At 43.1% G+C, this 25,651-nt stretch overlaps 1 protein-coding gene and 1 pseudogene across 3 annotated transcripts in view; one reads left to right on the forward strand and one right to left on the reverse strand.

The window, feature by feature from the left end:
* Positions 1 to 19,446, reverse strand: part of MIGA1 (mitoguardin 1) — a 98,208-nt gene extending 78,762 nt beyond the window's left edge. For 2 of the 3 annotated variants that reach the window (XM_038002020.2, XM_007978225.3), the window contains exons 1-2: positions 19,328 to 19,446; positions 15,746 to 15,859 (exon numbers count right to left, since the gene is read on the reverse strand). In XM_038002020.2, coding sequence (XP_037857948.2) covers positions 15,746 to 15,844 — 99 coding nt within the window. In that variant the 5' untranslated portion in view covers positions 15,845 to 15,859; positions 19,328 to 19,446. Of the gene's footprint in view, positions 1 to 15,745; positions 15,860 to 19,096; positions 19,237 to 19,327 lie in introns of those variants that run through there. The other variant, XM_038002011.2, reaches the window with a different exon arrangement.
* Positions 17,496 to 25,486, forward strand: LOC103224579 (actin, cytoplasmic 2-like; annotated as a pseudogene).
* Positions 25,487 to 25,651: the final 165 nt, after the last annotated feature.

Raw genomic sequence — 25,651 nt, forward strand, 5'->3', positions numbered from 1 at the left:
TAGCATCAAGAAAAAGAAAAGGAAAATATTAGAGCTAAATCTAATAAAATCTGTGCTAGATAACAATGAAACACAAAAGATATCAAAGAAGATAAAAGGAGAGAGACATCATAGTCATGGATTATAGGAATTTTTCTCTCCAATTTGATCTATATAAACAACATAATCCAAACAAAAAACCCAGAAAAATTTTTTGTAGATACTAAGCCTATTTTTAAAAAATTAAGAAAAGGCAAAGGAACTAAAAGAACCAAAACAAGTTTAAAAAGAACAAAGTTGTAGTACTCACACGAGCTGAATTCAAGACTTAACTATAAAGCAACAGGCAATACAGTGTGGATGTATAGATTAATACAAGAGAATAGACAGCCTGCAAGAAACACACACAAACATATAGTCAATCCATTTTTGTCAAAGGTAGAAAGAACATTCAAAGAAGAAATTTCTAGAAGAAAACACAGGAGAAAATATGTATGACCTCATAATCACCTAAAATCAGAAACAACCTGGATGCCTTTCAACAGGTGAACAGATAAACTGTGGTACACTCATACAATGGAATGTAACTCATCAACAAAAAAAGAACAAACTATTCAGACAACAATGTGGATGAATTTCAAATGCATTACACTAAAAGGAAAAAGCCAATTTCAAAAGATTATATGTTGTATAATTCCATTTATATGACATCTGTGGGTAAAGATAAAACTATAGGGACAGAAAACATCAAAGGCAGCTAGGGGTCAGAGGTGACTACAAAGGGGCAGCACAGGGGAACTGGGGATGAAGAACTGTTCTATTTGGTGCTGTGGTGATGGACACATGACTGTAGAGCTGTAAAAACACACAGAACTGGACACAACAAAGAATAAATTGTGCTCCATGTCAATTGAAAAAAAAATCAACCAGGATATGGGATCACAGATGGATCCCAAGATAAATCGCAGGCTGTGAAAAGTAAAACAAACTTTGTTCCAAATGAAGCACATTGAAGAGCGTGAGGAAGAAAGGTGCTGACCTAAGTGACAGTGTTTTGCCTGGATATTGTAAGGCTACTGACAAAAAGAGTTAGACGTGGGGTTCGTTTGGCCAGGCGCAGTGGCTCACGCCTGTAATCCCAGCACTTTGGGAGGCCAAGGCAGGCGGATCACGAGGTCAGGAGATCGAGACCATCCTGGTTAACACGGTGAAACCCCGTCTCTGCTAAAAATACAAAAATTAGCTGGGCGTGGTGGCAGGCGCCTGTAGTCCCAGCTACTTGGGAGGCTGAGACAGGAGAATGGCATGAACCCAGGAGGCAGAGCTTGCAGTGAGCCGAGATCGTGCCACTGCACTTCAGCCTGGGTGATGAGCAAGACTCCATCTCAAAAAAAAAAAAAAAAAAAAAGAGTTAGACATAAACATTGTAACCTATTGGTAAATATGTTTCTCAAAAGAGTACTGGGGCCAAGTGCAGTGGTACTCACCCGTAGTCTCAGCTATTTGGGAAGCTGAGGCAAGAGAATAACTTGAGCCCAGGGGTTGGAGGTTGCAGTGAGCTACTGTCTTACCACTGCACTCCAGCCTGGGTGACAAAGCGAGACTCCATCTCTTAAAAAAAAAAAAAAAAAAACAGACCGGGCGCAGTGGCTCTAGCCTGTAATCCCAGCACTTTGGGAGGCTGAAACGGGCGGATCACGAGGTCAGGAGATCGAGACCATCCTGGCTAACACGGTGAAACCCCGTCTCTACTAAAAAATACAAAAAACTAGCTGGGCGAGGTGGCGGGTGTCTGTAGTCCCAGCTACTCGGGAGGCTGAGGCAGGAGAATGGCGTAAACCCGGGAGGCGGAGTTTGCAGTGAGCTGAGATCCTGCCACAGCACTCCAGCCCAGGCGACAGAGCAAGACTCCATCTCAAAAAGAAAAAAAAAAATTAAGGCCAGGCGCGGTGGCTCACGCCTGTAATCCCAGCACTTTGGGAGGCCGAGGTGGGTGGATCACCAGGTCAGGAGATCGAGACCATCCTGGCTAACACGGTGAAACCCCATCTTTACTAAAAATACAAAAAAATTAGCCGGGCGTGGTGGCAGCCACCTGTAGTCCCAGCTACTCAGGAGGCTGAGGCAGGAGAATGGCGTGAACCCAGAAGACGGAGCTTGCAGTGTGCCGAGATCGCGCCACTACACTCCTGCCTGGGCGACAGAGTGAGACTCAATCTCAAAAAAAAAAAAAAAAAGAGGAGTATTGGGGTGCCAATTCTGAAATTTCTTTATGTATACACTAGATATTATAATAAGTAAATATATTATGAGTAATACACTATAGTTTATGACAGCCAGGTATCTCACTGCTGAATAAACAAGTCGTAATTGATCCAACTAGGAATGCTAAAATGAAACCTCTGTTGTTGGACTGAAGTCAGAAGTATCAATATGACCAGCACTTTGGGAGGCCGAGGTGGGTGGATAGCTTGAGGTCAGGAGTTCCAGACCAGCCTGGCCAACATGGTGAAACCCCGTCTCTACTAAAAATACAAAAAAAAAGTAGCCAGGCATGATGGTGCACACCTATGATCCCAGCTACTCAGGAGGCCGAGGCAGGAGAATCGCTTGAACCCAGGAGGCAGAAGTTGCAGTAAGCAGAGATCGTGCCACTGCACTCCAGCCTGGGTGCCAGAGTGAGATTCTGTCTCAAAAAAAAAAAAAAAAGAAAGAAAGTAATATACCAGGCCCGGCATGGTGGCTCACACCTCTGGGAGGCCAAGGTGGAGAGATCACTTGAGTCGGAGTTTGAGACCAGCCTGGGCAACATGGTGAAGCTCCATTTCTGACAAAAATACAAAAATTGGCAGGGTATGGCAGTGGGCACCTATAGTCCCAGCTACTTGGGAGGCTGAGGTAGGGGGATCACTTGAGCCGAGGGGTTTGAGACTGCAGTAAAACATGACTGTGCCACTGCACTCCTGCCTGGGCAACAGAGCAAGAAACTATCTCAAAAAAAAAAAATAAGTAAGAAAAAAAGAAAAGAAAAGAAATATTCTAAGTAATAAATGTAGAAGTAATGAAGGAAATAGGAAATCACCAATAAACACTTCAGTAACAACTGCTGGCTGGGCGCAGTGGCTCACACTTGTAAATCCCAGCACTTTGGGAGGCCAAGGCAGGTGGACCACCTGAGGTCAGCCATTCAAGACCAGCCTGACCAGTATGGTGAAACCCCATCTTTACTAAAAATACAAAAATCAGCTGGGTGTCATGGCATGCGCCTGTAGTCCCAGCTACTCGGGAGGCTGAGACAGGACAATTGCTTGAACCTGGGAGGCGGAGGTTGCAGTGAGCTGAGATCACGCCACTGCACTACAGCCTGGGGGACAGAGCAAGACTCCATCAAAAAAAAAAAAAACAAAAAACAAAAAAAACCTGAAGGCAGCATCAAAATAAGTACTTAAGTTAGTGGGCAAAAATTTAAGGAGAATCAAAATGTGTCAAAGTATCTACTTCCAAACTTCTTATTTACCACAGAGAAAAAGTGGAAAAGTGTGGCAGACACATCCTTAACTAAATGATCAAGGGGTGTGTGTGTGTGCCTTTTTTCAAAAGACAGGGTCTCGCTTGGTTGCCCAGGCTAGCATGCAGTGTGCGATCACAGCTCACTAGAGCCTTAAACTCCAGGGTTCAAGCGATCTTCCCACGTTAGCCTCCAGAGTAGGTGGGACTACAGACATGCATCACCGTGTTCAAGTAATCCTTCCACCTTGTCATCCCAAAGTGCTGGGATTATAGGAATGAGACACCATGCCTGACCAGTGATCAAAGCTACTATCACCAGTAACAAGGCACACAGACATCATCATGTATCCCGATATTGTGACATCTTGCCAAAAATGCATAACCTGAATCTAACCCTGAGAAAACATTAGACAAACTCAACTGAGGGACATTCTGCAAAATACCTAACCTATATATTTCAAAAGCAGCAGGTCATATAAACCAAGGAAAACTGAAAGAACTGTCATAGATTGGAGAAGACTAAGGAAACTTGACAACTAAATGCCATGTGGGAACCTAGATAAGATCCTGAAGGACGTAAGGTGGAAAAAAACTAATAAAACCTAAATAAAGTCTACAGTATAGTTACGATTACTTACAAAATTAAGATTACAATGTTAATCTTAGTTTTGATGATTGTATTAGAGTTATAACAGACATTAATATAAAGATGTTAATACAAAGCATATACGAGAACTCTATGTACTATCTTTGCAACTCTTTGGTAAATAAAATTCTTTCAAAATAAAAGTTTAAAGCCAGGCGCAGTGGCTCATGCCTGTAATCCCAACACTTTGGGAGGCTGAGGCAGGTGGATCACTTGAGGTCAGGAGTTCCAGACCAGCCTGGCCAACATGGTGAAACCCCATCTCTACAAAAAATAATAAAAAAATTAGCCGGGTGAGGTGGCGCACACCTGTAATCTCAACCACCTGGGAGGCTGAGGCACGAGAATCGCTTGAACCCAGGAGGTAGAGGTTGCAGTGAGCTGAGATCGTGCCACTGCACTCCAGCCTGGGCGACACAGCGAGACTCTTGTCTCAAAAAAAAAAAAAAAAAAAATCAAGATAAAATTTTAACAAAGCGGCCAGGCACGGTGGCTCACGCCTGCAATCCTAGCACTTTGGGAGGCTGAGTTAGGCAGATCACTTGAAGTCAGGTAGACCAACCTGGGCAACGTGGTGAAACCCCATCTCTATTAAAAAATACAAAAAAAAAAAAAATTAGCCGGACATGGTGGCGCATGCCTATAGTCCCAGCTACTCAGGAGGCTGAGGCATGAGAATCACTTGAGCCCAGGAGGCAGAGGTTGCAGTGAGCCAAGATTGTGCCACTGCATTCCAGCCTGGGTGACAGAGGGGATCTTTTCTCAAAAAAAAAAAAAAAAAAAAAGCAAACAAACAAACAAACAAAAAAACCTCTCAGGATTCAACAGTAAAAAAAGCAAACAGGCTGGGCACCATGGCTCATGCCTATAATCCAAGCACTTTGGGAGGCCAAAGCAGACAGACTGCTTGAGCTCAGGAGTTTCAGACCAACCTGGGTAACACGGTGAGACCCCGTCTCTACAAAAAATATAAAAATTAGCCAGGCATGGTGGTGCATGCCTGTGGTCACAGCTAACGAGGAAACTAAAGTGAGAGAATTGCTTGAGCCCAGAAGATTGAGGCTACAAGGAGCCAATATAATACCACTGCACTCCAGCCTGGGCAACAGAGAGAGACCCTGTCTTAAAAAAAAAAAACCGGCCAGGTGCCGTGGCTCATGCCTGTAATCCCAGCACTTTGGGAGGCCGAGGCAGGCAGATCACCTAAGGTCAGGAGTTCAAGACCAGCCTGGCCAACATGGTAAAACCCCGTCTCTACTAAAAATACAAAAAAATTAGCCAGGCGTGGTGGCACATGACAGGCATGTGCCAGCTATTCGGGAGGCAGAGGCTGCAGTGAGCCAAGATCACGCCACTGCACTCCAGCCTGGGCTACAAGGGTGAGACTCCATTGCAAAACAAAAACAAACAAACAAAAAACCTGCAAACAATCCAATTTAGAAAACAGGCAAAGGACACGAAGAGACATTTCATTTCATTGAAGATGATACAGAGACGGCAAACACACACAAACACAAGATGTTCAACATCATTAGCCTATTGGGAAATGCAAATTAAGACCACAGTGAGATACCAGTACAAAACTATTAGTGTAACTGAGTATTTCAGGTTAGAAATGCATTTTAAAACTTTTTTCCTCCTTTTTCTCTAGTCTTCAGATGTAACCTTGAAACAAACTATAGAAACTTTGTGTCCTTAGTCTTAAAATATGGCCTTGAAATGTTCTCTGAAACTCTCCTCCCCTCTCTTTCCCACCAGACACTCCCTTGCACCATGCACACTTATCTAACTGCATGCTTGTTAAGAAATTCCAGGGGCTACAACAACCCAGGCAAAAAGGCCCAGCTGTGGAATGAATGCTCCTCTACAGGGAGATTACCTCAAAACTGATCATCTATAACTCAGCAGCAAATAAAATGGCACCAGCCTGCACTCCAGGCAGACAATAATTCGAGATAGTCCTTGGAACAACACATGGGAACCTGCATCCTGTGTTACTCTCACATTTCCCCTGCCAAGTCTCGTCTTTTTAAACCCCTTCCCTCAGCCTAACACTTGAAATGGTCTTTTGGAGACATAAGCCTAGCCTTTCCCAACTGCTAGCATTTCCATAAAGTTGCTTTCCTTTCACCACTCTTTCCTTCTCATGTTTTGGTCCTCAAGCAGTGAGCAGCCAGACTTTTGTTCAGTTATATTAGACCATTTAAAAGAATTATTTTGAAGTGACAATACCAAATGCTGCTGGGAATATGGGAAAACTGGATTTCTCATACTTTGATGGTAGTAATGTAAAATGATACAGCCAATAATTAATTTTGCCACTACATTCCAGCCTGGGTGACAGAGGGGATCTTTTCTCAAAAAAGATCCTCTCTTCTCAGTGATCCTCTCTTCTCAGCCTCCTCAGCTAGGATTATAGGCACCTACCACCATGCCCAGCTTATATTTATTTTTATTTCTGTAGTGACAGGGTCTCACTATATTGCCCAGGCTCGTCTCAAACTCCTGGTCTCAAGCGATCCTCCAAAGTGCTGGGATTACAGGGATAATTTCTTTAAAAACTAAGTATTAGGCCGGGCGCAGTGGCTCATGCCTGTAATCCCAAAACTTTGGGAGGCTGAGGAGGGTGGATCACTTGAGGTCAGGAGTTCAAGACCAGCCTGGCCAACATGGTGAAACTCTGGCTCTACTAAAAATACAAAAATTAGCCAGGCATGGTGGTGTGCACGTGTAATCCTAGCAAATCAGGAGGCTGAGGCACAAGAATCACTTGAACCCAGGAGACTGAGGCTGCAGTGAGCCAAGATCGCACCACTATACTCCAGTCTGGGTGATACAGCAAGACTCTGTCTAAAAAAAAAAAAAAAACCTAAATATCTACTTCTGAGCATTTATCCCAGAAAAATGAAAACACGTCCACACAAACACCTACAAACAAATGTTCAAAGCAGGTTTATTTTGTAATATTAAATGACCCTCAATAAGTGAATGGTTAACAAATTGTAGTACATCCATACATACCATGGAGTACAAAATAAAAAGGAAAAAACTGTTAATACATTCAACAGCTTTGCTGGATCTCAAGGGCATTATGCTGGGTTGAAAAAGGCCAATTTCAGCCGGGCGCGGTGGCTCACGCCTGTAATCCCAGTTCTCAGGGAGGCAGAGGTGGAAGGATAGCTTGAGCCCAGGAGATCAAGACCTGCCTGGGTAATATAGCAAGACCCTGTTCTCCACAAAAAGGAAAAAAAAAAAAAGAAAAGAAAAAGGCCAATTTCAAAAGGTAACAGCCTGTATGATTCCATTTATATAGCTTTTTTTTTTTTTAAAGAGGGTCTTGCTCTGTTGCCCAGGCTGGAGTACAATAATGCAATCAGAGCTCAATACATCCTTGAAATTCTGGGCTCAAGTGATCCTCTCTTCTCAGCCTCCTCAGCTAGGACTATAGGCACCTACCACCATGCCCGGCTTATATTTATTTTTATTTCTGTAGTGAGAGAGTCTCTCACTACAGGCTGGTCTCAAACTCCTGGTCTCAAGCGATCCCCCAAAGTGCTGGGATTACAGGGATAAGCCATTGTTCCCAGCCTGATATAGCAGTCTTGAAATGACAAAACTATAGATGGAAAAAAAAGTAAAAAAAAAAAACAAAACAAAAAAACAAAACTATAGATGGAAAACAGATTAGGGTTCACCAGGGATTAGGAATGGTGCTGGGGCCGGGCACAGTGGCTCACACCTGTAATCCCAGCACTTTGGGAGGTTGAGGCAGGTGGATGACTTGAGGTCAGGAGTTTGGGACCAGCCTGGCCAACATGGTGAAACCCTATCTCTACCAAAAATACAAAAGATTAGCCAGGCGTGGTGGCGGGCACCTGTAACTCAGCTACTCAGGAGGCTGAGGCAGGAGAATCGCTCTGGGAGGTGGAGGTTGCAAGTGAGCCAAGATCGCACCATTGCACTCCTGCCTGGGCAACAGGAGCAAAACTCCGTCTCAAAAAAAAAGGAATGGTGCCAGAAAAAAAGGTGTGGGCTGGGCGCGGTGGCTCACGCCTGTAATCCCAGCACTTTGGGAGGCCAAGGCGGGTGGATCACCAGGTCAGGAGATCAAGACCATCCTGGCTAACACGGTGAAACCCCATCTCTACTAAAAACACAAAAAATTAGCTGGCGTGGTGGCAGGCGCCTGTAGTCCCGCTACTCGGGAGGCTGAGGCAGGAGAAAGGTGTGAACCCGGGAGGCAGAGTTTGCAGTGAGCTGAGATCGTGCCACTGCACTCCAGCCTGGGTGACAGAGCAAGATTCGGTCTCAAAAAAAAAAAAAAAAAAACAGGTGTGAGTATGATTACAAAAAGGATGCAAGAGGTAAATATTTATGGTAGAAGAGTTCTGGATCTTGACAGAGGCTGTGGTTACATAAATCTACGCATATGGTAAAATGGCATAGAATTATATACATACATTATCACTGTCAATTTCTTGATTGTGATATTGTACCTATAGTCATATAAAATGTAACCACTGGAGGAAATGAGATAAAAAGTACACTGGGCCTCACTGTATAATTTTTGCAACTTCCTGTGAATCTGTAATTATTTCAAAATAAAGTTTTAAAAAATAGGCTGTACCAACCTAGTTTCTAATCCAGAATAATTCAAACCAAAGAACTTTCGGGAGAGTTTTATGATTGGATTGTTTTTCTTCTCACAACTACTCAATGTAATCTGAATTGACTCATGGTACCTGGTTTGGTGTCTTTATCATTTTACACTAAAGGGGTCCCTGAAGAAGTGGTTGATTCCAGGTATAGAGCAGGAAAAGTACAAGATGAGCCTGTGCCATTTTATACTAGATAGCAAGGATTACCAGGGCTTTATCAAGAACATTCAGGAACCAACTTGAATAGACTCTCACTGGCCAAATATGAGATTATTTGGGCATAAATAAGAATAAATAAATGCAATAGTTTAAAACATCAAATACAATTAAATCCATGAGATCAAAATGATTTTTTAAAAACTTTCACTGATGGGCTGTGAAGGATACTACAGAACCATCTTGTTATTTTAAAATCTGGTTTAAAAAGAGAGAGAGAGAGAAAGTCAAGCACAGTGGCTCACACCAGTTATCCTAGCACTTTGGGAGGCCAACGCGGGAGGATCACTTGAATCCAGGAGTTTGAGACCAGCCTGGGCAACATGGTAAAACCCTGTCTCTAAAAAAAATTTAAAAATTTAGCTGGGCATGGTGGCACACGCCTGTAGTACGAGCTACTCGGGAGGCTAAGGTGGAAGGATCACCAGAGCCTGGGAGGCTTCAGCTGCAGTGAGTCATGACTGTACCACTGCATTCCAGCCCGGGCAACAAAGCAAGATCTTGTCTCAAAAACAAACAAGCAAGCAAACAAAAGCAACCCCTCCCCCCAATTCCATTTAGATTATTATCAAAAAGAATACAATACATATGAATTAACCAAATATGTGAAAGACTTCTAGGATTTAAAAATACATATATATATTGCTGAAAGAAATTAAAGAAAACATGAATAAACAGAAACACATCCCATGTTCATGGATTAGAAGACTTAACATTGTTAAGAGGTCAATAACACTAAAAGCAATCTACAGATTTAATGCAATCTCTATCAAAATCCCAATGATTTTTTGGCAGAAATAGAAAAACCCATCCTAAACGTCATATGGAATCTCAAAGGACTTAGAACAGCCAAAATAAACTTGAAAAAGAAGAACAAAGCTGGAAGATGCACACTTTCTAATTTCAAAACTTACTATAAAGCTACAGTAATCAAAACAGTATGGTACTGGCATCAGTACCATATGAAATGGTATAAAATATATGAAAGATATATGAAATAAACTCTCACATATATCGTCAAATGATTTTCGACAAGGGTGCAAGATCATTCAGTAGGAAATGGACAGTTTTTTCAACAAATGGTATGGGGAAAACTGCACCCTTACCTAATAATACATACAAAAATTAACTCAAAATGGACTGAAGACCTAAATATAAGTCCTAAAATCCTAAGAAGCTTCACAACATTGGATTTGGCAATGACCTCTTAAATATGACAACAAAGACACAGGCAACAAAAAAAGATAGACAAACTAGACTTGATGAAAATTTTAAAATTTTGCGCATCAAAAGACACTATCAACAGAATAAAAAAGTAATTCACAGGGCCAGGCATGGTGGCTCACACCTGTAATCCCAGCACTTTGGGAGGCCGAGGCAGGCAGATCACTTAAGGTCAGGAGTTCAAAACCAGCCTAGCCAACATAGTGAAACCCCGTCTCTACTAAAAATACAAAAATTAGGCCAGGTGTGGTGGCTCACGCTTGTAATCCCAGCACTTTGGGAGGCCGAGGCAAGAGGCTCACTTGAGGTCAGGAGTTCAAGACCAGCCTGGCCAACATGGTGAAACCCTGTCTCTACTAAAAATACAAAAATTAGCCGGGCGTGCTGGCATATGCCTGTAATCCCAGCTACTTGGGAAGCTGAGGCAGGAGAACTGCTTGAACCCAGCAGGCAGAGGTTGCAGTGAGCCGAGATCACGCCATTGCACTCTAGCCTGGGTGAAGAAGCGAGACTCCTTCTAAAAAATATATATATACACACAAAGATTAGCCAGGCATGGTGGCGGGCGCCTGTGATACCAGCTACTTGGGAGGCTGAGGCAGGAGAATTGCTTGAATCCAGGAAGCAGAGGTTGCAGTGAGCCGAAACTGCACCACTACACTGCAGTTTGGGTGACAGAGTGAAACTCCATCTCAAAGAAAAAAAAAAGTAATTCACAGAATTCGAGAAATATTTGGAAATCATATAACTAATAAGGAATTAATATCCAGACTATACAGAGAACTAAAACTCAACAAGAACAAAAATTTCAAAAATGGGCAAAGGGGCCAGGCACAAGTGGCTCACACCTGTAATCCCAGCACTTTGGGAGGCGGACGCGGGTAGATCACCTGAGGTCAGGAGTTCCAGACCAGCCTGGCCAGCATGGCCAAACCCTGACTCTATTAAAAATACAAAAGTTAGCCGGGCATGGTGGTGGGCGCCTGTAATCTCAGCTACTCTGGAGGCTGAGGCGGGGAGAATTGCTTGAACCCAGGAGGCGGAGGCTGCAGTGAGCAGTGAGATTGCACTACTGCATTCCAGCCTGTGCAACAGAGTGAGATTCTGTCTTAAAAAAAAAAAAAAAAAAAAAAAAAAAATGAGCAAAGGACTAAAATACACATTTCTCCAAAGGATATATACAAATGGCCAATAAGCATATGAAAAGATGCTCAACATCATCAGGGAAATACAAATCAAAACCAGAAGGATATACTACCTTTGATATGGTTTGGCTATGTCCCCATCCAAATCTCATCTTGAATTCCCATGTGTTGTAAGAGGGACCCAGTGGGAGGTAACTGAATCATGGAGACAAGTCTTTCCCTTGCTGTTCTCAAGACAGTGCATAAGTCTCACGAGATCTGATGGTTTGATAAGGGGAAACCCATTTCATTTGGCTCTCTCTCTCTTGAGGCTGCCATGTGAGACGTGCCTCTCACCTTCCACCGTGACTGTGAGGCCTCCTCAGCCACATGAAACTGTAAGTCCAATAAACCTCTTTCTTTTGTAAATTGCCCAGTCTCAGGTATGTCTTTATTGGCAGCATGTAAATGGACTAATACAGTAAACTGGTACCAGTAGAGTGGGGTGCTGCTGAAAAGATACCCAAAAATGTGGAAGTGACTTTGGAACTGGATTAACAGGCAGAGGTTCAAACAGTTTGGAGGGCTCAGAAGAAGACAGGAAAATGTGGGAAAGTTTGGAACTTCCTAGAGTCTTGTTGAATGGCTTTGCCCAAAATGATTATAGAGATATGAATAATTAGGTGAGGCTGAGGTGGTCTCAGATAAAGATGAGGAACTCACTGGGAACTGGAGCAAAGGCGACTCTTACTATATTTTAGCATAGAGACTGGCAGCATTTTGCCCATGCCCTAGAGATTTGTGAAACTTTGAACTTGAGAGAGATGATTTAGGGTATCTAGCAGAAGAAATTTCTAAGCAGCAAAGCATTCAAGAGGTGACTTGGGTGCTGTTAAAGGCATTCAGTTTTATAAGGGATGCAGAGCACAAAAGTTTGGAAAATTTGCAGCCTGACAATGCAATAGAAAAGAAAATTCCATTTTGTGAGAAACTCAAGCAGGTTACAGAAATTTGCATAAGTAACAAGAAGTCAAATGTTAATCCCCAAGATAATAGGGAAAATGTCTCCAGGGCATGCCAGAGGTCTTCACGGCAGCCCCTCCCACCACCAGCCAGGAGGCCTAGGAGGAAAAAGTGGTTTCAGGGTCCAGGCCCAGTGTCCCTGTGCTGTGTGTAGCCTAGGGGCTTGGTGCCCTGCATCCCAGCCACTCTAGCCATGGTTGAAAGGGGCCAACATAGAGCTTGGGCTGTGGCTTCGGAGGGTGCAAGCCGCAAGCCTTAACTGCTTCCACATAGTTTTGAGGCTGCCAGTGCACAGAAATCAAGAACTGGAGTTTGGGAACCTCCACCTACATTTCAGAAGATGTATGAAAACGCCTGGATGCCCAGGCAGAAGTTTGCTGCAGGGGTGGGCCCTCATGGAGAAGCTCTGCTAGGGCAGTACAGAAGGGAAACATGGGGTTGGAGCCCCCACACAGAGTCCCTACTGGGGTACCACCTAGTGGAGCTGTGAGAAGAAGGCCACCATCCTCCAGACCCCAGAATGATAGATCCACCAACAGCTTGCACCGTGCACCTGGAAAAGCCACAGACATTCAATGCCAGCCCATGAAAGCAGCCGGGAGGGAGGCTGTACCCTGCAAAGTCACAAGGGCAGAGCTGCCCACGACCATGGGAACCCACCTCTTGCATCAGCATGACCTGAATGTGAGACATGGAGTCAAAAGAAGATCATTTTGGAGCTTTAATATTTGACTGCCCTGGCCAGGCGTGGTAGCTCATGCCTGTAATCCCAGCACTTTGGGAGGCCGAGGCAGGTGGATCACCTGAGGTCAGGAGATCGAGACCAGACTGACCAACATGGAGAAACCCCATCTCTACTAAAAATACAAAACCAGCCAGGCGTTGTGGCGCATGCCTGTAATCCCAGCTACTCAGGAGGCTGAGGGAGGAGAATCGCTTGAACCTGTGAGGTGGAGGTTGCGGTGAGCCAAGATCATGCCATTGCACTCCAGCCTGGGCAACAAGAGCCAAACTCCATCTCAAATACATATATATATATTTGACTGCCCTGCTGGATTTCGAACTTGCATGGGGCCTGTAGCTCCTTTGTTTTGGCCAATTTCTCCCATTCGGAATGGCCATATTTACCCAATGCCCATACCCCGAAATTAGGAAGTAACTAATCTGCTTTTGATTTTACAGGCTTGTAAAATGGAAGGGACTTGCCTTGTCTCAGATGAGACTTTGGACTGTGGACTTTTGAGTTAATGCTGAAATGAGACAAGACTTTGAGGGACTGTTGGGAAGGGATGACGAAATGTGAGGACATGAGATTTGGGAGGGGCCAGGAGCAGAATGATACGGTTTGGTTGTGTCCCCACCCAAATCTCATCTTGAATTCCCATATGTTGTGGGAGGGACCCAGTGGGAGGTAACTGAATCATGGGGACAAGTCCTTCCCTTGCTGTTCTCATGATAATGAGTAAGGGTCACAATATCTGACAGTTTTAAAAATGGGAGTTTTTAATAATTAATTAAAAAAAAATAGGAGTTTTTCTGCACAAGCTCTTGTCTGCTGCCATGTGAGATGTGACTTTCACCTTCCACCATGATTGTGAGACCTCTCCAGCCATGTGGAACTGTGAGTCCAATAAACCTCTTTCTTTTGTAAATTGTCTCAGGTATGTCTTTATCAGCAGCATGAAAATGGACTAATATAACCTCATACCCATTAGGATGGCTACTATCAATGAAACAGAAAATAACAAGCATTGATGAGGATGTAGAAAAACTGTGCACTACTGGTAGAAACATAAAGTGGTATAGCCACTGTGAAAAACAGTATGGCAGTTCCTCAAAAAATTAAAAATAGGGCTGGGCGAACCAGCTCACACCTATAATCCCAGTACTTTAGGAGGTCAAAGTGGGAGGATGATTTGAGGCCAGGAGTTCAATACCAGCCTGGTCAACAAGCTGAGACTCTGTCTCTTCAAAAAATTAAAAAATTGGTGGAGAGATGGTGGCACATGCCTGAAGTCGCAGCTACTTGAGAGGCTGAGGTGGGAGGATTGCTTGACCCCAGGAGTTTGAGACTGCAGTGAACTAGGATCTCTTGCCACTGTACTCCAAAGCAAGACCCTGCCTCAAAAAAAAAAAAAAAAAAGAAAAAAAAATGTAATTAAAAGTAGAATTACTGTATGATCCAGCAATTTCACTTCACTCAAAAGAATTAAAAGCAGGATCTCAGGCTGGGCGCGGTGGCTCAAGCCTGTGATCCCAGCACTTTGGGAGGCCGAGACGGGCGGATCACGAGGTCAGGAGATGGAGACCATCCTGGCTAACACGGTGAAACCCCGTCTCTACTAAAAAAAAAAATACAAAAAAAAATTAGCCGGGCGAGGTGGCGGGCGCCTGTAGTCCCAGCTACTCGGGAGGTTGAGGCAGGAGAATGGCGTGAACCCGGGAGGCGGAGCTTGCAGCGAGCCGAGATTGCGCCACTGCACTCCAGCCTGGGCGACAGAGCCAGCCTCTGTCTCAAAAAAAAAAAAAAAAAAAAAAGCAGGATCTCAAAGAGATATTTGTATATCCATCTTTATAGCAGCATTATTCACAATAGCAAAAACATGGAAGTAATCCAATGTCCATCAACAAACACACACATAAGCAAAATGTGGTATATCCACACAATGAATTATTATTCTACCTTAAAAAGAAAGGCAATGCTGACATATGCTGCAACATGGATGAACCTTGAGGACGTTATGCTAAGTAAAATAAGCTAGTCACAAGAAGATTCTGTAGGATTCTACTTGTGAGTTACCTAGTCAAATTCATACAGACAGAAAATAGAATGCTGGTGGGGAACGACGGGAAGGAGGTATAGTAAGATGTTGATAAACAGTTGTAGAGTCTGAGTTTGCAAGATGAAAAGAATTCTGGATATTGCTTGTACAACAATGTGAATGTACTTAAGGCTAATGAACTATACACTTAAAAATGATCAAAATGGTCAATTTTATGTTATTTGTACCTTACCACAATAAAATTAAAAGGATTATTAATAGTGAGAACAGGCCTACTGGAATAACATAATTCACTGAAAGTAATAATAATGGACTATGTAAGTTTGCTTAAGACAGAAAAAAATTTTTAAGTAATGTAACCCCTTTTTAAGAGTTACAATAACCAAAAATAAAAAAACCCATGAAATAACCAAATAGGTTTTAATAAATTTATACTGTAAATTCATACTGTAAAATAATTACTGTAATAAATATTTTGACTGTACTATATAGAAACCTCAAATAAAACTGAAATAATATAAACAAAATACGCTCTGAGCAATAAGCTTAATATTCAACTTCATGTTTGCTTCTTGTATTTACCTGGGAGAGAGAATAGTACCAAGTCAGAGGAAGATCAAACACTCTTAGGGCGGCTGTCTTCAATGAAAACTGTGATTCACTTACTGTTTCTTCTGACATGGCTCCTCTTCTAATCTTCATTAAATGAAACATAAAAACATATTAGCCACAAAGATTTCTGGTTACTTTACCAATGAAAGGTACAAACTGAAATTTTAATTCTATCAGCTTATTTTTGCAGTCAATTATTGATGACATTACACTTGAGGTAAAATTATATTTATTGATCACCAAACGTGTAAAAGAAAAAATAAGCTATCCTTCCTGTAGGAGATAGCGTAAAAAATAATAAGTTAAAAAACAAAAAAGCTAGATTTAAACTTTGAGTCCAGGTAGCAAATTTTCCTTAGGAAACTGCAAGTTCTAGATTCTCTCTTTTCTGGTTACATAAAAATTTAACATCTTTTAGAGAGTAACTGAAAATACACTGCTTCCCATTCATTTGGTTTCCTTCGTATAACTGCGGGGGTGAGAGTGGGTGGCAGGCAGGTTGCTGAATGGAATCCGGAACAGAATCCTGGGGTTCTGTGAACCTCCGAGTTCACTGACTGAACATCAGAACTCACGCATTTATTCCTCCTATTGTCTCATTTTAAAGATCTTCAAAGAAATGCCACATGCATGCTATATGATTTTGGTATAGTTTTAGTGCATATTATTCCTCTTGAACAAAAAAAGAAAAGTCAGATGAGTACAGAGAAGCAGTTGTCGCACAAAGAGAAGTCATTAATGCAGTGGTTCAGGGTCTGGGTTTCAGAGGCAGAAATAATTTTATTATCACTGTACCCAGTTGAACACACACTAAACAAATTTACACAGTATTGATGTATAAACCAGTTTACAAGTTTATCTATTTATAGTAAAGAAATACACTATCTAGTGACCAGAATACTTACATATTCTATCAAAACATACCATCCTTGAAATAAAAGACTATAGGAAGCTGAACTAATAAGTCAAAAATGTTGCCTGATGAGTGCAAAAATCAAGAGTCCTGAGGAATATTCCATTCAGGCCAAGAAAACACCTAAGCACCATCTCCAATGCACAAGAGAATGCGCTTCTCTAATAACCACAATGTTGATGTCTACCAAATTTATTATTTATTTTATTTGGGTAGTGTTGTATATTACATAACAGAATATAAAAATTATCAACAATCCCTCTATGAAAGTTTATTTGTGGCGGAGCACAGTGAGTGGCTCATGCCTGAGCTACTTTGGGAGTGATTTGGGAGGCCAAGGTCGGTGGATCACTTGAGCTCGTGAACCCAGGAGTTCAAGACCAGCCTGGGAAACATGGTAAAACCCTGTCTACACCAAAAAAAAAAAATTATTTGCTATACTTTTTTTAGGCCCTTCATTTCTGCATATATCTCTATGTTCTCTTTTTCTATACTCCAATAGACTGTCCCCTTCTGTTAATACCCACCTGTTTTCAGACAAGTGTCAAAACCACTGATTAAGTAGTGGCTTCCCTTAAAATCAAACACAGCGATACCTCTTAGGGTGGGTTACTACTACTGATGTGTCCCTTAATCCTTACTAGAGATACAGCAGTATAAATTTAATTCCCCCTACCAGTGTTCTAAGTACAACTTTTAGACTCAGTATAGTTTAATTGACATACATTTATTTCAGTCAACAACTTGTGATAGAGACATATGATTAAAAAGTACAAAGGAAACCACGAACAGCTAAGAAAGTGAAAAATGGTCCTCTGGAGAATAAAACAAGGGTATAGAGAAGCCGGGCAAAGAATGACTGCTTTTCCTTATAAGTCTGTCTGTAATACTTGATTTTTAAAAACCTGCCTACACGTATTACTTTGTTAATATTACTACAGTAAAAAGGAAGTGGGGGAAGCTCATTTATTCTTCTCCCTCCCTAAATATTAATATATTTTATTTTGAGAAACATTTTTACTAATTAGAGTCTGGATCATTAAGCAATCTATGCTACTGCATTAAAAAAATATATTGAGTAATTCACCCAAAGTAATTTTCCCTATAATAGAGCATTCCAAATTTTTAAGCAGAATAGAAAGAAAATAAAGCAAACACTTTAATTGGTTGCAGAGATATTCTTAAAAGATTATGACAAACCTAGGCCGGGCGTGGTGGCTCATGCCTGTAATCCCAGCATTTCGGGAGGCCGAGGCGCATCAGTTGAGGTCAAGGAGTTCGAGACCAGCCTGGCCAATATATCGAAACCCCGTCTCAACCACAAATACAAAAAAATTAGCCAGGCATGCTGCCGCCCCTGTAATCCCAGCAACTCGGTAGGCTGAGGTAGGAGAATTGCTAGAACCGTGAGGGCGGAGGTTGCAATGAGCAGAGATTGCACCATTGCACTCCAGCCTGGGTGACAGAGCAAGACAGCATTTCAAAAAAAAAAAAAAAAAGATTACAACAAACCTCTATTTTTGCATTCTAACTACCTCATTCTTTTTCATTTAAAATTACTGAGGAAGTTGATTCCAAACCTAATCACTATTCATTGAAAAACTAAAAAAAAAAACTAGTCATTTCAGTTGCTTCCAGAAGTATAACAAAAATAAATATGAAGGTAGTTTCATGATTATTCAAATTTATAGAAGCAATCTATAAAACATAACCAAAAATACTGTCCTGTGTGATATTACTTGTTCCTCTACATTCCAACTACTGGGTAATTAAAAATAAATGTCATAAACAATTTGTTTCTTACACATCTTAAAATTCTATCCTACAACTTTGACTTTATAATACAACAGGAAGGAAAGTCTGAAATACCAAAAAGAAAATTGACGTGAAGCACAAATCTATATAACCTAACTCTGAGAAGACACTTTGAACAGAGAAAAATGTTTAGCTGCAGTAACAACAATAATAAAAGTCTCAAAGTCCTGTGCAAAACCAAGCTGAGTCTTTCCTCCGGAAAACAGATATTTAACAACTTTACAGAAGGAACAGACACCACAATACTCCCATCTAAATTTTTCTCTGAAAGCACCTGTAAAGCAGCGTAATCTTTCACAACCAAAAGCCACTCCCTGCTCAAAACCGTCCACATCCAAGCCGAACCTGAAACCTCACCAGCTGCCCCATCTCCAGCGCGCTCTCTCCCGACCCCACAGCAGCCCCTCGCGGAGCTCTCCTCTGCTGTCTTCCTTTTTCTTTACCAAGAGGACCAGAAAAGGGGATACCTCCAGCTCGGCCGCCCAACCCTTCCTCGGGCTCAGACCGATGGCGAGCCCATCCCAATTCCGCGCTTCCTTTGCAGGCCTCCCTCTGGCGTGGGGACCCTCCTGCTTTCTTATGCGAGTACTAACCAGGCCCGACCCTGCTTAGCTTCTGAGATGAGACTAGGTCGGGGGTGTTCAGGGTGGCACGGCCGTAGACCCTCTGGCTTTCCGCCGCTCCACCTGGCACTCGGAGAGCTAACCCCGGCGATGGAGTCCGCGCCACCCGTGCCCCGAGGCCTCTGCCCCAACTGCGTGGCCGCCCAACTCTCCGCTTCCTCCCACCCGCCTGTCCACCCCACCCCGCCCCTGGCCCTGTACCTGCAGCTCCAGGCCAGGTACAGCCGGCCTGCCCACGCCTGCTTCCCAGCTGCAGCCTGGGGCTGAGCAGCAGCCAGACGGAGGGAAGGCGGAGTCCTTCCGGGGTCAGGAGTGCGAAGGTGGAGAGAAAGTGGAGGGGGCCTTCTGGGCTTTCTGCGTGAGGGGCTACGTGTGAAGCAGCTCCCGCCATTTTTGTTTAGGGTAGAGGCTCCTGCCTCGTCAAAAGGATGTAAAAACTAGATTCGAAGAATTGCATCCTTTTATAAACCGGTCAAAAACTAGTATTGTAGTTTGTAACCTGTCGGGGGATTTAGAACAGTTGTCAATCTGGTGAAAACTATGGAGCCTTTCTCCTGGAAAAAAAATTCGTATACACATGCTCATTACTTTAAAGGAAAAAAAAAATTACACAATTTCAAAACCCTGAAAACAATCCATGGATCTAAGATTAAGAACTTCTACCACAGGCCCTCAGCCCTCAAATGAATGAGTGTTAAGAGGCATTCTAATCCTGTATAGAAGATGCATTTATTTTTGATTTCATGTTCTCTTTACCTTTTTTCTCTGTTTCCCACTGAATTAGGCAACCAAAGAATATTGAACGGCAGAGTAGTCACCGCTCTCAGGTTCTGTCTAATACATAGTAAACTAATAGGGGGCCGGGTTAGGAAAAAGTAACAACAACAAAACCCAAGGTACGGTTTCTATGTTCAGTCTTCAGTCAAAACATTCCATCAGAACTGCAGATTTAGGCGGGGCACGGTGACTCAAGCCTGTAAACCCAGCACTTTGGGAGGCCGAGGTGGGTGGATCACGAGGTCAGGAGATCGAGATCATCCTGGCTAACATGGTGAAACCCCGTCTCTACTAAAAATACAAAAACAAAATTAGCCAGGCGTGGTGGCGGGCGCCTGTAGTCCCAGCTACTCGGGAGGCTGAGGCGGGAGAATGGCGTGAACCCGGGAGGCGGAGCTTGCAGTGTGCCGAGACCATACCACTGCACTCCAGTCTGGGAGACAGAGTGAGACTGTGTCTCAAAAAAAAAAAAAAAGAACTGCAGATTTTGGCGGGGCACGGTGGCTCACGCCTGTAATCCCGCACTTTGGCAGGCCAAGGCAGGCGGATCACTTGAGGTCAGGAGTTCAAGACCAGCTTGGCCAACATGGGGAAACCCCATCTCTACTAAAACTACAAAAATTAGCCAGGCTCCCGCCTGTAATCCCAGCTACTCAGGAGGCTGAGGCAGGAAAATCGCTTGAACCCGGGAGGCGGAGGTTGCGTGAGCCCAGAGAGTGCTACTGCACTCCAGCCTGGGTGACTAGAGCGAGACTCTGTCTCAAAACAAAGCAAAAAAGCAAAACAAAAAAAACCCCTGCAGATTTAAGAATTCTAGTTACTGAGCTTGTTTGTGGTAAAAAGCCAAAATAATTCTGTTTTCAAAATTCCCATTTAATCAAATGGAAAATAGAATAGTAGTACCAATTTATTATATTATTAGATTAATAATAACTATCCACAGACTGGGTTTTATGTGAAAATATTTTGCACTTATAAGATAAATGGAGCTCTTCAGATTTGAAAAACCTGAAATTTGTAAGGCTATTTTCATTTATTTTCCCAATTTCCTCCTCTTTCCCATTTCTCACAACTTCCAAACATTCAGCCTTATGGGAAGAGCAGTACTGATGATGACTACCACTCAACACAATTTTCCTGAGACCACATTATCTCCTTAATTCCACGATAAACATTATGAGAGAAATATTATTACGCGGTGGGTACAGATTTTATTCTTTAGCATGAGAATAAGATATGTCACATTTAGGCCAAGTGAGGTGGCTCGCATCTGTAATCCCAATACTTTCCGGGGCCGATGAGGGAGGATCCCTTGAGGTAAGAAGTTCAAGATTAGCCTGGGCAATAGCAAGACCCCCATTTCTACAAAATAATAATAAAATAAAATATATAAAACAGAAAGAAATATCACATTTAATTTATGTTTATAAACCAAATGCAATTTGCTCTAAGCCTCCCTTCTTCTGGTTTGGCAGAGTACTGCACTCAATCTTAGCTATTATTGGATATATTAGTTAACATATTAGCTACAAGTAAAAGAAAACCAAACAAGTAGTGGTTTAAACCAGAAGGACAGGGGACTCAATGTCTTCTGATATCGGGGACAAGGAAAAAAATTGGAGCCTGGATTAATTCTGAAGGCCCGTACCTCCCCCAGATAACCAAGCCATCGTGTAATGCTCAGTGAACCAGAGAATGGAGTTCATGGAGTACGACCAGTTGTTTCTTCTGTGCGAGAACTGCAATACATGCTACAGCAACCATTAATGAATTTAGGGGATCCTATCTGCACAACATCAAAACAAAACTGTGAAGTTAAACTGCCTGAGTTTGAATCCTTTCTTGACCACTTACTAGAGGCATTGTTAAAGGAAAAGAAACACAAAGCTATTTTTCTGTACTTTCGACACTTCTGACACCAAATGTGTGGAGGCTTTTCCCCACCAAACAAGTCTCCAATTATGTCTTATTATAAACTCCACTCTTTAATTTAGTATCTACCAACTGGGTGTTGTACAGTTAAACTCAATTCAATACTATGCACCAAACCCTTAAGGGCTCAGTCCTACAAGACTGCCCCCACTTCAGATGCCAATTGCAAATCCCAGGTTGTCACCTGTACATCTGACCAACTAGCTATAAATCAGGGATTCCCACAACCTTCTCCTCCCATCCCAAACCAGTTTATTGATTTATAACAGAAGATATTACAAAGGATACAGATGAACAACCAGATGAAGAGGTACATAAAACAAGATCTGGAAGGATCCTGAGTGCAGGAACTTCTGTCCACACGGAATCCCGTTTTGGGATATGAATGTGTTCACCAACTCAGAAGCTCTTAGAACCCCGTACTTCAGGGATTTCTATGGAGGCTTCATAATGTTGTTACCAGAAAGGGGTCCCAATCCAGACCCCAAGAGAGGGTGCTTGGATTTCGTGCAAGAAATAAGTCAGAGCAAGTCCACAGTCCAAAGCAAAAGTAAATTTAAGACAGTAAAGCGGTGAATGTACACCTACTGTATAGACTGAGTAGGGCGTTCCCGAAAGGAAGAAGAGGAACACATCCACTCTAGGTACAATATTCATTTATCGAGGATTAAAAACAGATCATGGGGAGATGTGCTCTGCTACAAGGGTTTGTGATAAAGGATTAATTTTCTTAATTATTATATTTTGCAAGAATTAATATTATTATCTTTAAAGCAAAATTAGGAATGCTTTTGCTCTCAAGGTATCAGGGACATCAGGACACTCCCAAGTCTGGATCTGTTTAGTAAACATTATCAATCTGTTCCATTAACTGTAAACGTTTAGAAGCTGGAAATGCCTAACTTTCTGGAAATGTAGCCCAGCAAGTCCCAATCTCATTTTCCTAGCCCTCACTCAAAATGGAGTCGCTCTGGTTCGAACCCTCTGACAATGTAACCATAATTGATTATTAACTCAATCTTCAATTCCTCTCTCCTCCAACAAGGATGGGCTGGGTATTGGGCCAAAATTTTTAAGCTTCTAATCATAGCTTGAATTTGCTGGTGACCAGCCTCTATCCTGAAGCTATCCAGGAGCCCAACAAGAATATCAGAAAAAAAGACACTCCTATCAACCAGGAAATTCCAAGAGATTTAGGAGCTCTGTATCAGGAACTGGCGACAGAGACCAAATACATACTCTTTCTTTCTTTTTCTCTTCTCTTCTCTTCTCTTCTCTTTCTTTTCTTTTCTTTTCTTCTCTTTTCTTTTCTTTCTTTTCTTTTCTTTTCTTTTCTTTCTTTCTTTTGCTTGTTTTTTGTTTTATTTTGTTTTTTTCTGATACAGGATCTCACTCTATTGCCCAGGCTGCACTGCAGTGGTGCAATCATAGCTCACTGCAGCCTAGAACTCCTGGGCTCAAGTGATCTTCCCACTTCAGTCTTCTGAGTAGCCAGGACTACAGGCACTTGCCACCATGCCCAGTTAATTTTTTAAATTTTAGTAGAAACAATGTCTCCCTATGTTGCTGGGGCCTGTTCTCAAACTTCTGGGCTCAAGGGATCCTCCCACCTCAGCCTCCCAAAATGGTGGGATTATAGGTGTGAGACACCGTGCCTGGCCCAAATATATATTTTTTATGTCACAGTGGTCTTAGGCAAGGTACTTACCCTTTTCATGTCTCAATTTCCTCCTGATGTGTTAGAAAGACAAATATAGGCCTGGCACTGTGGCTCACACCTGGAGGCTGAGATGGGCAGATCATTTGAGGTTAGGAGCTCGAGACCAGTCTGGTCAACATGGTGAAGCCCCATCTCTACTAAAAATACAAAATTAGCCAAATACTGTGGTGTGTGCCTGTAATCCCAGCTAGTTGGGAGGCTGAGGTAGGAGAATTGCTTGAATCCAGGAGGCAGAAGTTGCAGTGAACCGAGATCACGCCGCTGCACTCCAGCCTAGGCGACAAAGCAAGACTCTGTCTCAAAAAATAAAAAGAAAGACAAATATAGTAATGCTTATACAGAACTAAGAATCTTATGGAAATTTTTTTTTTTTTTTTTGGAGACGGAGCCTCGTTCTGTCACCCAGGGTGGAGTGCAGTGGTGCAATCTTGGCTCACTGCAACCTCCGCCTCCCAGGTTCAGTTCAAGCAATTCTCCTGACTCAGCCTCCCGAGTAGCTGGGACTACAGGCGCACATCGCCATGCCCAGCTAATTTTTTGTATTTTAGTAGAGACGGGGTTTCACTGTGTTGCCCAGGCTGTTCTCGAACTCCTGAACTCAGGCAATCTGCCTGCCTTGGCCTCCCAAAGTGCTAGGATTACAGGTGTGAGCCACCACACCCAGCTCTTAAGGAAATTTTTAACTTCAGTACTTGGACATCCACAGGACCCAAAGAGGCAACTCTATTTCAATATAATTGGTTTGCTTTGTAATCCCATGTATTTGTTTTATGCACATAGAAGCATTACTTTGAAAAGGCGGTCCCAGACTCTACCAGAAAGTCAAGAGGTCCATAAAAAATTTTTTTAAAAAAGGTTAAGAAAGTCTAACAAACCGCTAAGACCACGTCCACCCCACGAGCACAGAGCTCCACTGCCCGTCCACATCTGTGTGATCGTGGGCATGGGTCAAAAGGACTCCTATGAGGGTGACGAGGCCCAGAGCAAGAGCGTTATCCTGACCCTGAAGTATCTCATCGAGCACAGCATCGTCACCAACTGAGACGACATGGAGAAGATCTGGCACCACAACTTCTACAACGAGCTGTGTGTGGCTCCAAGGAGCACCTATAGTGCTGACCGAGGTCCCCCTGAACTCCAAGGCCAATCACGAGAAGATGACCCAGATCATGTTTGAGACCTTCAACACCCCAGCCATGTATATGGCCATCCAGGCCGTGCTATCCTTGTACCCCTCTGGCACATCGTGATGGACTCCAACGAGGGAGTCACCCACACTGTGTCCATCTACGAGGGGTAGCCCTTCCTCCAGGCCACCCTGTTTCCGGACCTGGCCAAACAGGACCTGACTGATTACCTCATGAAAATCCTCATGGAGCACCACTGCAGGTTCACCACCACCACCGAGCGGGAAATTGTGCATGGCATCAAAGAGAAGCTGTGCTATGTCACCCTGGACTTGGATCAGGAGATGGCCACAGCGGCCTCCAGGTCCTCCCTGGAGAAGAGCTACAAGCTGCCCAACAGCCAAGTCATCACCATTTGCAAGGAGCGGTTCCACTGCCCAAAGGTGCTCTTCCAGTCTTCCTTCCTGGGCATGGAATCCTGTGGCATCCACAAAAGTACCTTCAACTCCACCATGAAGTGTGACGTGGACATCCTCAAAGACCTCTACGCCAACACAGTGCTGTCTGGTGGCACCACCATGTACCCTGGCATCGCTGACAGGATGCAGAAGGAGATCACCACCCTGTTGCCCAGCACGATGGAGATCAAGATCATTGCTGCTCCCGAGTGCAAATTACTCCATGTGGATGAGTGGCTCCATCTTGGCCTCGCTGTCCACCTTCCAGCAGATGTGGATCAGCAAGCAGGAATACAATTTGTCCAGTCCCTCCGGCCTCTCCATTGTCCACCACAAATGCTTCTAGGCGGAATTTTACTTAGTTGCGTTACACCCTTTCTTGACAAAACCTAACTTGCACAGAAAACAAGAAGAGATTGGCATGGCTTTGTTTTGGGGGGGGCGAGGGGGTGGCTTGATTCAGGATTTCAAAACTGTAACAGTGAAGGTGAGAGCAGTTGGTTGGAGTGAG

This window comes from Chlorocebus sabaeus, chromosome 20 (assembly GCF_047675955.1).
Source record: "Chlorocebus sabaeus isolate Y175 chromosome 20, mChlSab1.0.hap1, whole genome shotgun sequence".
NCBI lineage: Eukaryota > Metazoa > Chordata > Mammalia > Primates > Cercopithecidae > Chlorocebus > Chlorocebus sabaeus.